The sequence below is a fragment of the Salminus brasiliensis genome, chromosome 11, assembly GCF_030463535.1.
Source record: "Salminus brasiliensis chromosome 11, fSalBra1.hap2, whole genome shotgun sequence".
Lineage (NCBI taxonomy): Eukaryota > Metazoa > Chordata > Actinopteri > Characiformes > Bryconidae > Salminus > Salminus brasiliensis.
The window spans coordinates 23184176-23199737 of NC_132888.1; the positions used below are offsets into that span (position 1 = coordinate 23184176).

The window sequence follows — 15562 nt, forward strand, 5'->3', positions numbered from 1 at the left end:
GGCCACTCACAGCACAAACACAAGGAACTTTACATCCCAGTGCCTCATAACCAAGTACAGCACTGTGTACAGTTATCAGAAGGATTTTCTTCCATTTGTAATCTCTGATTAATGTGATGGAGGCCCATTGAGGAACATTTAAATTTGGCTATGTTGTAATTCTAGTGGAGAACATCTTGGCAACTTTTGAAGTGGCCAAAACATGAGATTTTATTTATTTATTTAGGCTCACCATCACTTTCATGATGCGATGGGAGGAAATATCACTATTGCTTAGTTGTGCTGTTTATTCATTGGCTCTGTTTGTTTTTTGTACAGGATACAAATTAATTGGAAGTCACTCCGGAGTGAAGCTTTGTCGTTGGACCAAGGTAGACCCTTCATTTATCTTATTCCCAATGATTTCTTTGTGCTTTTTGCATTCATTGATTTGACTTGTGAAATTATTTGAAAATGTCTTCTTTTTTTTTTTTTCTCTCCTTCAGTCAATGCTAAGAGGCAGAGGAGGGTGCTATAAGCATACTTTCTATGGGATTGAGTCCCACCGCTGTATGGAGACCACTCCAAGTTTGGCCTGTGCCAACAAGTGTGTGTTTTGCTGGAGGTAAGCCACGGTTTTGCAATTACACTAATTCACTAATCATACGTTTAGGGACAGCCGGCTTTTTAAAATAGTTAACACCAGTAAGTTTTATTTTCATGGGTTTTTATACAATAACTTGAGATATTGGCACTGTCCAAAAACAATTGGTAGCTTTGTAGGAGAACTAACCCTTAATTAATCTTTTAATGCAAGTTAATGTAAAAAGATAGTATTGTATAAGTCCTTTTTGTTGCATTTTTATAGCTGATCAGTGTTTATGTAACACCATAACGTGCAAAAATATTAAAACCACCTGCCTAATACTGAGAAGGTCCCCTTGTGCTGCCACAACAGCTCTGACTTGTCAACACATGGATTCCACAAGACCTCTGAAAGTGTCCTGTGGTATCTGGCACCAAGACTAATGCTAGCAGTAGATCCTTCAAGTCCTGTAAGTTGTGAGATGGGAGTGTCAGTGAGACTTGGGTGCCCGTGACTCTGTTGCCGGTTTACCGGGTGCCTTTCCTTGGAGCACCCCGAGAACACCCCACAAGACCTGAATGATGTTTTGGAGACCTTGGCAACCTGTACTGTTATTGAAATGCTTATTTATTAGTAACTGTATAGAAATAAATGCATATTGGTTTATTCTGTCAAGTTTTTCAATTTTGAAATAGCAAATGGCCTCATATTATTCTCCCACCACCCAGTAGGAATAGGATTTTGCTGTTGACCATTGGCCCGGATACACCAAAGTAAAGAGGGAGCCATCACTAAATAACGCTGATTGATGAGTGCATTCTGTCAGCTCACTTCCTTCAGTGTTTCTCATCTGTGAAGGTTGATGGGACCAGTGCTGACATGATGTCTCTAAACTTTTTGATATTGATGGAGATGGACAGACATCAGTGTGTCTTACCAGAGTTTAGCTTTGTGATTTAAAGCAGCTTTATGCGAAAATTCATATTTCTTGCTCATGTGCTCCTCCTACAGTCGGGAAGTATTTTCCATGCTTTGAGTCACAAATAAATGACTCTGTCTCTCTACACAGCGTTTGTTGACAAGCTGAGAGATACAGAACTGTGACTGAAAGTGGGGAAAGACACGGTAGAGTAGTATTACCTGATTTTACACTCGCATGACTCGTTTTCACGTTGTCCTGCCCACCTCACCAGAGTCACAAAGTGCAGTTAGTAGCCGCCGAACCTGGAGTGGCAGCAACAGAGGCGCTGTTCTCCTTATTACTGTCAGTGAAGCATCAAAATGTTAGACAAGTTAAGGCTGTATGTTTTTTTTTTAAAGGTAAATATGCTACATATTGCTGCTTTAAGGTATAATTGCAGCGAGTACAATTTCTTGTATGGTTTAGATATGCAGCTCCAGTTACAGCATTCTCCGTGCAGATCTTCACCTTGCATACATGCCACAGTTGAATCAATACACTTCCCTGACCCTGGGGACTTGGAGAACTCCTCTGTGTCATTATCAGTGACACTGACTGTGAGTGATGCTGCCGCTGGCCACAAATAGACTCAAAGCTTCCTGCAAACATCCGCGATGAATAGCTCAGCTAAATGGAAGTGCAGAGGTAGACGCAGCAACACTGATTCACGTTGACATCAGTGGATACGACGCGAGTTAGCACGCAAGTTTCTTCCTGACTGGAGTGAAGGAGCAGCGGGCCTTGGGGGAAGCCTGTCACCTAGAGTTTCGGGATCTCCTCTGAAGGCTCGATCCAGGATGACTACCTTCTGCCATGCAGATGTTGACTTGGCCAGCGGTGGTGGTTTGAAGGCACTGGTTTTGCAAACCCTGGCAGGTTTTGTCCAGTGAGGGGAAATCGCACCCAAGATTGCAGATGCGTGTCTGTAAACAAATGCGGGGTATGTAGAGATGATGGCCGCACTTGAACCTTGTTGTAGAGACGATGGATCTAAACATTAGCAACTGCTACCAGTTAAAGGAGTTAAAATGAGGAGACAGTAGTTTTAATTTGTAATTTTTTTTTGTGTTCTAAATATTCCCAAAAAGTTCAATCAAAAACAATCAAAAGAGCGTTCTAAATATCTTCAAAATGTTAAATAAATAATAAGTATTTTATTTCTTTGTTACAGAAACCCATTGAGGCAATGAAATTGCTCATTAAGCTTTTCTGATTTAGAACATTGCATGCATTGAATATCTTCGGTTTACTGTTATCTATAATAGTAGCTAGCTATGAAGTAGGGCTGGGCAAAATGTCTATTTTATCGTATTGTGAAAATTTGATCATAATAACTGTTGTGTATCATGAGAATGTCGTTACATATTGTGACAGTTTTTTTCCCCCCATATAACCCAGCGCTACTTTGAATGTTTCATTTTACTCTGACATGTATATGAGGCTCTAGTTGGAAGGGATGGACATATTTGTTCACGTTGTATTCAGCACAGTACGCTTTATTATATTCTAGACTTGTCGTGTTACTGTGTTCTGACATTGGTCCTTCATGCCCAGAATTAACCTTACTGGGCAAGTCAACCGGCTGGTTGAATTGTGTATATACTTAGCCAATGGGTCATCCGAAAATCAATCCATGGTTTGAGAAACTCTACAAAAGGACAAAATTCCAAAATTCGAACTGTTGCTAGACGGTTGTTACTCTGTCTGGTTGAAACGTTGCTAAATGAGGAGCTAGGAAAACTTTACCAATTACCAGTTTTTAAACGTCTAAAGAAGCTTTTAAATGTTTAAAGTGGATGTAAAGTTTCTTGACCAGTTTCAAGTTTCTTTACAAATTCTTTTAAAATGGATATTTTATGGCATCAGTTCAAAGAACCCTTTTGAAGCATCATTTGTTCTACCTAAGTTGAATAGCAACTACATTCATTAGATATTGGAAAAGAGAACCTTTATTTATTTATTTATTTATTTATTTATTTATTTATTTACACCTGGGCTGTAGAAACATCAGAAGTTAATTCAAGGAGACATGGCTCTCTAGCAAAGTGGATTACACACAGGGGACCACTGTTCAATCCTCATGTCCTTATCTGGGAAGTACTGGAAGTTTTCCCGGTTTCCTGGAAAACAAAGAAAACGGTATATCTATATCGAGCCTAAGATAGACTGTTCATCCAGGGAAAAGGAGAGGAAACTGGTTGAAAAATGGATGGGGGATGGCTTAGTGTTGCCACTCAGTGTAGTTGCTGTTACATTGTCCTGCCATGTTCTAAAAAGAGCTAATGATACATGACTCTTATGTTTAAACAAGGCTGCACCAGAGCCATTAATGAAGGGATACAGGAAGCCTGTCAAGTAAACAGACTTTTGACTCAGCTTGCTCCACTTGTAATCCTTGCGTTCCATAATGATGAATCACAAACGATGATCAGCGTTATGCAATTTCAACACAATATTTGGTTTCTAAACAGTAGCGTAAGCTTTCTTGCTTCCTATTGCATTATCCAATTATCCAATGTCCAAGATATGTCCATTTTAAAGAGGGTTTTCTTGGGTTTTCCAGCTAAATAAAAAGGACTGCGTTATCACTGTTAGAATTGAACAGGTGGGTTTAAAGCCTTGTTGACTGACTGCAGATGCCAGTAAGTCCTCAGGATGTCCGTATCAGCCGTTGTTATTCGCCAACCATTATAGCGTTAGGCCCCTAGTCTAGAGACAGCAGCTGTTCTGGAGACTCCAAGTGGGACTTTATGAGGCTGCGTGCTTTTTTATTCATTAAATGCTCCCTATCAACGAATCAGCAATTTTATGGCTCATGGACATTGTAAAAGAGTAGCGGCTTCAATGCTTCAAAGCCATTCTAGTTTCATGGCTCTTTCTGAAAGGCGACGGGCTATCGGATCCTGTCATAAGCGTGTCGAGCCAATTTTGCGGCCCGGCCATGGTGACTCGGTTGCCGCAGCCAGTTAATCTAGTTTTTTTTTTTTAGTTGGTTCATCACATCCTTTGCATATCCTTACATGCCCTCGAAGCGGTCCGTAAAATACAATATTTTAACATACTGAGGACATTGACTAAATCCTGCAATGAGAGGTGTGTATGTGAGGAGGGGAGGTATAGGGTTCTGAACTTCTTTTATAAGGGTAATACGGGTGGGAGGGATACTTGAGAAAATGAATATGATGAGAGCCCTTGTGGAGTGTATTGGAGGCTGTGCTGCATCTCCTGTTTCTTTTTAGAGTAAATGGAAGCGGGGAGGGGGTGGGGGGGGGATTAGAGGAAAAGCTTTTAAGCCCGCAGGCAAGCAGCAGCTCTACAACTTTGGAAGCTGTTGCAGTGAAGAGTAATGATTATGGCTGATATGAAGCCAGCGGGAGCCGCGGAGTGGATTCACTGTAGGTCAGGAAATGTCTAATTATTGAAAAGCTTAAATATTTTATGCTGTGGCTTTGCAGCTCGTTATCCGGATCATTTTCACGAAATGGTACTCAAATCTGATCAGTAATTTATGGGTGCATGTGATGCAGTGTCAGAAATGCTGAAACTACAGAATATACAGATCTGATACACAAATGTAATCTTTTTTTAATCACAAAAAGATCAATATATATATATATATATATATATATATATATATATATATATATGCAATTCCATCGAGTCTTTGATGAACAGTCAGTTTGGACTGCATGTGTATATATATTTCAGTCTATGATATGGAGTCAGGGTAATATGATTCATAATAATAAATATGGATCAGAATAAATAAGGAACAGTGTTGAGAGAAAAAATGTATCTAGACGTACTGACCTGTATATAATGTTGCACAGTATATACATGGTATGGCTTGAAGACATGTCTGTAATGTTAATGTGCACATTTGAGTTTATTGTTTATTTATTTCGTAATAGTTTGTCCCAGAGCAAGAAAGAGGGAGGGGCTAGGAGATAAAAGGGGGGATTTCTTACTGGGTGTCTGTTGTTTTTGGGTTCAGTCTGTGTGGCTTCTACTTAGCTGGTCAGAGCTAGTGAAAAAGTGATTGTCCGATACAAGCTAGGTTAGTTAATGGGATCACGGCACCCTGTAACTATTGGCAAATACTTCCTAAAGTTATTTAACAAGTCCTGCATCCTCCTTGAAGTGAACTCACTCTTCGATATAATCTAATCATATAAATATAATTGTTAGTGAGTGTAGAGCATGGTATTCTTACAACAGTGAATTGAAATGCTTCTTTGAGAACCCTAGCTACGTTAGTCTCGTAGTTTCAACGCTAAACTAAAGAGCATGTCTGGCTGATTGATTACATCTGTGGAAAGATGAACATTGTGTAAGTGTGACTTTGCACTGCACTGTGAATCTCCACATGACTCTTCTAGGAGGAGCAGAAGGTCAAGGGGAGCCACGTTACCTGGCATCAGTGCCCTTTCCACTGATGTGAGTGGTACTGAAAGGGTCACTGGAAGCTAATTTGCTGGGTGCTGGGGGGCAGCTGAGGGTGAGCGTGCAGCCTGAAAAGTTTTCTTGGACATGGCACCTCGCTCACAGCAGCTGTCCTTTTGTTTTTCCTTCACTGCAGACACCACACCAACCCAGTGGGCACAGAGTGGCGCTGGAAGATGGACCCGGCTGAGAAGATCCTACAGGAGGCGGTGGAGAACCATCAGAACATGATCCGCCAGTTCCGAGGTAACTTCTGGTGATGCATCGTATTACTGCAGTTAGCCTCTTAGGCCTAGCACTGCTTTTTAATTAATTAAAGTTCATTTAATTCATTCACCCCCCCATTACCATGTGTACCTAATACACATGCTGTGGAAACATCCAGGCCACAGTGTAGGAGCTCCAGAAAAGTGCTGTGGAAACCTCTAAGCTACAATGTAGTCACTTCGGCAGCACACTTTAGAAATGCATAACTCTGATGGACCCCCCCCCCCCCTTTGCTGGGGCACTTTCTCATGCATCTATCCTTAACTAACCTAAACAGGCACTGAGCATTCATCAATATGTATAAGAGCCTGACTTTTATTGGCTGTTACAAAGGTCTTGTAGTAGTGATGAGCAACACGCTGAGAACTGTGACGGTGTCCATATGAATAGGGCTTAAATATGGTTCCTTTAAAAAAAAAAGAATAATAATAAAATAAAATAAAAAAAACCCAAAAGAAATTAAATTAATTTATTATTATTATTATTGTAATACCATTACCACAGGTTTCTTATTCTGAACAGCTGTCTTCAGATGAACTGGCTTTGCTTTGTAAGGAATACAACTGTAGAAACAACGGTGCACAACCTTTTTAAGAAGGAAACCATGTCTTGAGTAGAACAGGGAACTGTTGGTTGTTATGTTTGGTATGTTTTGCAGCACATAGCAATATGATTTCTGTCCAAATTTATACCTTTATAGTCAGTATGCGTATACAGCTTAGAAGGCCAGGATCAGAGCTCATGGGCCCAACAGTGGCAGCGTAGATTACCAAGTTTTAATGGATGTGGTTTCAAATCTTATGAGTTTAAAATACATATACAGTATATATATACACAAATACAAACTGCCTGTTCCCATCTCAGACATTGTCTGACGGACGCGAAGAGTTGTATAACCAGGGTTCGTGTGAGGCAGTGACTGTGCCAGCATAATTAGAGCGGGGCCTAATTTATTCATTCGTGCCCTGTCATTTCCCTTGCCGTCAAAAGCTTCAGCTTGCTATTGGACCCATCACCTTTAACAGTATTAGGGGGGGGATTGGCTCTGTGGTGGGTTCAGCTTTGATGGTCTGCAGATGAATGGAGAGCTCATTTCCCAGAATGAATTCACAGGCAGAAGGCGACAATAGAGCTGTACTTTGGGGGCTTTGCTGCTGCAGTTGTGCAGTACATATCCTCAATGGTGTCAAAACAGTAAGCTGACAGCGAACACGCTCCAAGTTCTTAGGATTTTTGGGAAGGCACACAGTTGCTGTCTTTCTTGGCACATACTGACGAACTACAGGCTAAAGAATAGAAGCGGTTTGGCATAGTTTTCTGCCCGAGATGGGTAAAGCGGGCTAGTGAAGGGTGTGATGGGACTTCACTGTGAACTCAAGTTTAAACACATAAATTAAAATAAATAAATAAATTAATTAAAGAAAATCCTTTGGCACCTTTATAGACGTAGTCCTAGGGATTCAGTGTTTCATGTAGGGCTGGGCGATATGGTAAAAATACTATATCACGATATTTAAAGACTTTGTTCGCGATACTTATCATGATGCATGTAATCACAGGCTAAAAACAGCAGTAGCTACAGATTCTACAGATAGACAGATACTCTCCAGTACTGAATAGAGTGATTTATACTCAACATCTGTTGATCTTCATCTAATTAAACCAGTCTAATTACAGTTATAATAAAACCTGCAGCTGATCAGTGTTTATTAAGCACTAACCGTATCCTCCATGCTTAGAAAAACTTATTGTTATCACAATGACACAATTTATCACAATACAATAACCTACCGTCATATTGCCCAGCTCTAGTTTCATGTATCCAGTACTTGCACACAGGATATCTAGTTCTAATAGTTTCTTTTTGTTAGTCTTTATTTGACTTTTGGAAGCCAAAGTCTATCTGAGACCGATATGAGAAGATTGTGATCTAATACCAGAGTTATAAATCCTTAATTGATGATTTTAAGGTGCTACAAATCGTTCTACATGGTCCTAAATGAAACCGTCTCCAGTAGTTTTAATTAAACAGTACTTCCCTTTACATGAGTTTTAGTTGTTAACTCTGAATATGTGGTTGGTTCTAAACGTTTGCTTTTCTTAAACTCATTACTTTCCAAACTTCTCGTAGCATGAATACTGTGCAAGTTTCTGGCAAATGTTAGCTCGTCACTAGAGCCTTAGATCTGTTTAAGACATTACACTTTTACAATGTTAAATGATCTAATAATAAACTGAAAGTGGAAACATTAAAGCAAACATGTTTTTTTATGTTGCATTCCCAATTATAGTTCCCTGTGTTCTTTGAAAAGTATAAAACCAATACCCAATTTAATTCGGGGGTTACATGATGTGTTTTTCGCTGTCATTTACTCCTCTGTGGAAATAAAAATCGTCTCAGAGCAAATGTAATATCTGTAAACAGATCTGAACCACAAGGGAGTGTAAACCTCAGGCAGGTGACGGGTTCCTGTGTCTTCCACAACACACTGTTCTACATTTAGCTGAGAAAGCTAATGCTGAGAACAACCACCCTGTTATCACGGCAGTAAGCCAACCGCAGCTGGTTGGACCAGAAATGTTCTGTAAAAGGAGGCTGATCACTGGTTCCTATATGAGATGCTTGGAGGTCTCAAAATGCTTCAACAAAGGGGGCCAAAAGCCCCCCTTGATGATGATCTGTGCAAACGCAGTAGCCACAACATGCTGAAGAAAATCATGTATTTTGGTGCGTTACTGAGCCGAACACTGCAAACAATTTTTTAAAAAATTAATTCATTTATTTTAGTTTTTAGCACAAGCTAATGCTCACAGCTGAAGTCTAATATTAGATCTTATAAACAGTCCGTCTGGATGTTTGTTTTGCAGCTCTGATGGTCGCATAAAGTTCGTTCAGTTCAGCATAAGCATTAGCACTAGGACCTGTCCGCACCACTACTATAGAAACTGTAGTCAGCGTCTTTGGTAAATAAAAGGGTCCAGTAGCAGTGAGCAGTGTCTGGACACTAGTGCGGTGTTTTTCCACCTTTCATAGTCAGGTTTTTGTCAGGGTTTATTATTTTTATCACAGGGATTTAAGTTTTGAACTCCAGTTTGCAAAGATGGCTGCCGAGTGATTAGACTTTCCTATAAGGACTTTGGTTGCAATGCAGCTAGCAGCTAACAAAGAGTGTTTAATGTTGTGCAGCCAGTAATACCAAGAAAATGACGTTGCATATTTTAGCATTAGGAACGAATAGCTAGCATTAATTTTTTTTTTCTTTTAAACTTGCTTTTCCTTCTTCTGTAGTTTTGCCTCAGAGGTAATTAATCCCGATTTTATGGATTCTTTTCTATGGAATCAAGCAATGTGTTGAATGCCTTGTTTTTTTACAACCTCGGCAGCCCCCTAAAAAAACTGCCGGGGTTCTCTTATTTGACAGTTTCTGGTTTGGTGGGTTGGTATGTACATGTGTTCCCTTTCGCTTAACCTAAAGCAGATGATTCGAGACCACAGTTTTTATTAAGGAATTATTACACCACTAGTTATAATTATAGAAAAACAGCTGACATCAGACTCAAAGTAGTGTTGCTGCAACAGGTGTTTGTTTGTTTATTTATTTATTTATTTATTTATTTATTTATTCATTCTGCCATCTGATCTGTTGGTCGGCCATGTTGAATACTGATTTCTTGTATTATTTTTTTCTGGCCTCATCAATTAATTTCCATAAGCATGGACTCTTCTGTTCAGTGCCAGCTTCAAGAATCACAAAACGCAGCTTCAGTTCAATTGGCGGTGACCCCAGATGAGGCCATGGTAACCTTCAGACTGTGGGACACACCAGATGGCTCTGATGGAAATGACTCATGGACCCTATGGAGTGAATTTACTGCTCGACTGTTTCCCTCTTGGTGTTGGAGCAGAGCCTTTGGCACGGCTGCTGTCGATTTAAACTGTATGGGAATCTTGCAAAATCTAACGCGTACATAGCGGGTTAGATAAGAGCTTTCGCCATTGGAATAGATTCACGATTTGATGTTTTCGAAAAATGGAATTAGTCGGATCTAGTTATTCAGTTCTCCTTTCCACCACCATCATGTTGTGGCAGTCATCTCTGATGTCCAAATATCTAGAGATCATAGCCTGCCGCAAACCGAGTCGGTTTGACCCAGTTTATTTGAGATTGTTTAACAGTACAAAGCTGTTTGATTTGTAGATTTGGCGATGTTGCAGGATTTTTAACCATCGCTCATTGTTCACATTAGTCTGTAGTGTCGGCCAAGCACTTTTATTGAGGCCTTATTGAGTGCTTCTTTGACTTCATTAAGCCCTCTTGTATTGTTTCCCAGCACGACAGGGCCACTGCATAACAGTTAATACCCAGCTAAGCTTCTGTTTTGTGTGTTAAGTTCATGCTCGTATCGTTTGCTGTGCTCTGCTGGTAGTCATGCAAATCTTTTTGATTTGCAGTCCAGGATTTTAGTCCTATAATGGCACGGCTCAGTAAAAGGCAGTTCATTGTAAACAATGTAAAAGCGATCAGTCCTTTTTTTTTTTTTTTTTTTTTTTTTTTTGCTGAGTTGCCAGTTTTGATGCAAGTGTGCTTCTAAGCTTCTACAGGAGGGACTCTACTTGGGACTGACTCCAGACTGAATCGGTGTGTGCGCTTTGTATATATTGGATTTTGGACGTTTGAATTGGACTTGTGCAGTTTGGAATTAAATATGCATGAATGAACTTAATAATAATAATAATTTAATGTTTTTATATTGAGACGAGAGAAATGTTTCTTTAGTGACTGCTTGCTAGTGTCGATGTCAACGAAACATTTCAGTGCTGTCTGGCTTCTTAAGCCATTTGTTAATGATTATTTTCGTTTTAAGCATAAATTGTAAACCGATTGTTTTGCTGATTAGCTTACAGCACATTGTGGAGTCCCTTAAATTTAGCAAATCTAATGTAAGACTTTTTACCATTTAAAAGTGGGGAAATTCAGTGTCACAGCAGTAAAGGAATAGCAAGACATTCAGTTGCAAAAAGTAGATAAATTACCAGTGTATATATACAATATAAATCGAGGTCTCTCTGGGACTGAGAAAAACAATATAAGATAATTGCATATTGACGCTTAATTGCACGTGCACATCAAATGTTTTCATTTCCAATTCCACCTTAAATACTGAAGTTGCCTTCTCTTGAATATCTCATTCCACCTTTAATGCTGTGGCAGTTACATTCCATACCTGCTGAAAAGGTACACAGCTTTTAATCAGATATCACTGCTGTCCAATGACCAACATGTCCATTTTTAGTTTTCTCCTTGGTTTGAACCCTGTATAAAATAGACCAATAGAAATGCTCTAAATTACTTGGAACACACTTCCATTCAGAGTTAAGAACATATTTCCCATCTCCTCTTTAGTCATAATTTTGGAGCTACATTTCATTCACATCACGGTGATGATTTGAAGTTTACTTCAACAGCATTAATATAACTCCAGAACGAACTTGCTCCCGTTAGTTAATTTGTTCATAAACTTGTGTATCAAACTTACTTGAATGTCACGAAACCTTGTTTTCACCAAAAACGTCAACTAAAACAGCTAGTACAGGACCTAAATAAGCACAGTTCTAACACATGCTCATCATGTTTGCACTGCTACACACCACAAGAAAATTGCGGTGAAGATTTTTTTTCACTAGAGACTCGGATATCTAAGAATATCAGATATCTATAAAAACAAAACAAAAAAATGATATTGAATGTTAGATGTTGTAAGCTTCAAAATAAGGATATAAATCGAAGTGTAGTGGTATGTGTTGCACTACTGTGTCAATGTTGATTTTTAATGAATGGATTACAGGTAAAAACTAGTGGCAGACAGGGGTTCATTTTGTCTAGTGTTTAAACCCCAACCTCCAGATAGCAGTGTTGTACTCTTCAGATCCCTGCTGTTCTGATTGCATTAAAATAACCCTTTCTTTTACCATTTTTTATGCATATGATGGTGTTTTTATATCATGATGGTTTTGCTAAACCACTTTTTGCAAAATTGTAGTAGATCGCCCTGCTTGCAGTGTTAAATCTAACTGCAAATCTTCCCCTGTATTGTGAAAGGTAGTCACCGGGTTCTTGCCAATGCACGGCACAACTTGAAGGTTTCCTATGGCTAAACATTAGCTTTGCCTTAACAGGCAAGTGATTCAGTTCAGCTAATTTTGTACTTTAAAGGTAAAGGTAATGGTGCAGGTATTTGTCTCTGTACTATGTACAGCGAAATGTGTGAACTAGTGGCAGTGAGTACACACACCCAGAGCGGTGGGCAGCCAACTCCAGCACCCGGGGAGCAGAGAGGGTGAGGGGCCTTGCTCAAGGGCCCAGCAATGGCAGTTTGCAGAGCCCCGGGTATCAAACCCATAACCTTCATCAATAGCCCGGAGCCCTAACCGCTGCTTTAACAGCGTAGACTGGAAAGGTATGCTTGTTCTTGTTCTGGAGCTAAACTGCAGTGTGTTAAATCACATACACCTCAGACTCAAAGATCACAGTCACTAAATCAGCTGAGTGATCGCTAATGGTTAGCCTTCATGCTCATTCTGATCACTGAATGCAGTGAATGAATGTTGAACCTTGTTTGTTCTTGTTTGTCATTTGAAATCTGTTTTGTTTAGGATGGAGCTCGTCCAATGCCTAAAATCCCCGTCCCGACTGGAGACACAGGGCCGTATATAAAAAAAACAAAACAAACCCTACTAACAGGCCAGGAACACACTGTGCTGATGTACCCGTATTAGTGCCAGGTCTCTCTTGAGTCTAGAGGCATGATGAAATCAAGAATAAAGCAAAAAAGAGCAGGAGGAGAACGTTCCAACATAAAACACAGTTTACTACCAGTTTTTAAGGCCGACGCTGTGTCTGTTTTGATTTCACTCTGTTCTCCTCTTTTGTCTTGTTTTCTGATGTGTGTGCCGTTATCCCCTCTGACGTCATTTTACAGGAGGACCATTTAGGACCCAATACGTTAGCCAGCCGATGTAGCTAACATGCACCCCCCCCCCCCCACACACACACACACACACCTCACACCTCAGTGTGCTTTATCTAGTGGTTGTTTTTTTATTCTTATTATTATTTGGATGCCACTTATCTGCAGATTTTGCACAAGGTTACCTCGATAGCGGATAGCAAGTGCACGATAGCTAGCTTGACTGGCTGGTATCAGCTTTATATGCCAGCGTAGCAACAACAATATTATGTAATTAAACTTGCTAATAAGTGATTCACATTTAATAAATAAAGTTAAATAGCAAACGCTTTATCGAGATAAATACTTCTCAGTAATGATCAGTAAATATCTTTCCATACATTTTTTTAATCTGGCATATACGTATGACAGCTGCGTGAAGATGGATAATTTTAGCCAATGGAACCATCGAGAGGATAGGATGCGTTTCCGACACCGGCTGCTATGGTCTGCCTACACACTGACCTCCTCCTGTTTGTCGTCTTTATCCAGGCCTCCTTTGCTTGAACATTCAGTCCACAAGTCTCAAAATGGCTGTTGTGCTACTGCTTTTTTATGTATTGATTGATTGATTGATTGATTAGATGTGTGTTCTGGTCTGCGCCAGGTGTGCCAGGAGTACGGCCTGAACGGTTCGAGGAGGGATTATCCGTAAAACACTGCGCTCTGTCTCTGGTGGGCGAGCCAATCATGTACCCAGAGATCAACTCCTTCCTGCGCCTCCTCCACCAGCGCCACATCTCCAGTTTCCTGGTCACCAATGCACAGTTTCCGGAGGAGATCAGGTGGGTTTTAGTATGTTGAGTGTATTACTGAGTACATTTCGTTTAATGGGCTTAATTACTTAATGTACTTTATAATTTAGTAGACTTTTACATTGATTTGGGCGTAGTTAGGATTTTCATCCTGTTGGCCATGGCCATGCTGTGGCTTATGGCAGTACTGCTAGGGGGTCTGTTGGCTTGTTTTTTGTTTGTTTGTTTTATTTATTTATTTATTTAATGTTTTACATGCAATTGCACCAAATGTGATTGTGTACATTCAATTGAAATTTTAATAAATGGTTAGTTTTATTTGTTTGCTTTTTAATAATCAGGTTGGTTAAACCTCAGGTGCTGCGAAAGGCTGTGTAGAGAGTAATGTAGCATACACTTTTGTGTAAAGGTTTTGTGGTGTATTTGACATTAATAACTTTATATTTACTACATTGTTTAAGTAAAATATATGTTCCAGTGGTATACGTTGTTTGTTTGTTTTTATTAAATTTTTCCTAATTTTCTCATTTGGTCATTTTCAATTGCCACCCACTAGCTCCCAGAACCGGTAGCATCGGGTGAAACAGCCTTTAAAAGCAACATTTATGTAGCATTTTCACCTTGAAATGTCAGCTTTAAAATCATTGTGGTGCTTCGCTCACTTTTAATAAGGAGAATAGTGTCCCCGACGTTTCCACTCCCGGCTCGGTACGCTGCTGCTGCGCTGTGTAGCTTTGGTGTAGCAGGCAGGCTGAAGTCATGTTTGTGTAAAATTGTTATTATATTACTTTTTTAATATGACACTTTTAGTAACAGTTCTGTATCTCTCAGCTTGTCCAGAAATTCATGTGAAAAAAGCAAATCCAGCTCAAGGTGAGAATCTCACTTTCCGACCTCAGGGGGGGGAGCCCAGGAGCAAGAAATACCAATTTTCACATTATGCTGAATTAAAGCAGCAGCACTAGACTGCTAGCACTGGATGAGAACTGCCCTGTAGGCCTGTCATAATAATATTTATTATTTTATTTTTTTTAATATGTTAAATTATATAATTTAAAGCTATTTAAAGGAGGGGTGATCACTTACACTACTAACCATTGCAGTCCGTTCTGCGTACATGGAGGCAGCATTAGTGATGACATGTTTTCCAACATGTCAGATATTGCTGTCTGCTCACAGACTTGAGCTCGCATCGGACGAGAGAACAGAATTACATTTTCTTAAAAATACATGTAAGTAAATAAACTATGTATAACAATAAATAAAAAAATTATTGAGGCTACAGTCATATGTTGTACGATACGTCTGATAAGATTACTGATAAGTCGATTAGCTGTCAGTTTTATTACCTCAGCTTAAAGATGTCTGAACTGCCTGGCATCACACTGAGTGATGGGGTAATGAAGAGTGCAGTCTTGTGCTCAGCCAGGGAGAGTGCCTTCTTTGCCATCACTGGGAATCAGCCAGTGCTTTGACGACTGTGCCACCCACCAGGACCTTCAGTTGTCATATTATTATTCTGTTCATTTATTTATTTATTTATTTATTTATTTATTTTTATAC

General features: G+C 39.7%; 1 protein-coding gene across 2 annotated transcripts in view; it reads left to right on the plus strand.

Moving 5' to 3' along the window:
• Positions 1-15562, plus strand: part of tyw1 (tRNA-yW synthesizing protein 1 homolog (S. cerevisiae)) — a 91130-nt gene that overhangs the window by 30812 nt on the left and 44756 nt on the right. For both annotated transcript variants that reach the window (XM_072691248.1, XM_072691249.1), the window contains exons 9-12: positions 319-371; positions 486-604; positions 6106-6215; positions 13852-14029. In XM_072691248.1, coding sequence (XP_072547349.1) covers positions 319-371; positions 486-604; positions 6106-6215; positions 13852-14029 — 460 coding nt within the window. The remainder of the gene's footprint in view (positions 1-318; positions 372-485; positions 605-6105; positions 6216-13851; positions 14030-15562) is intronic.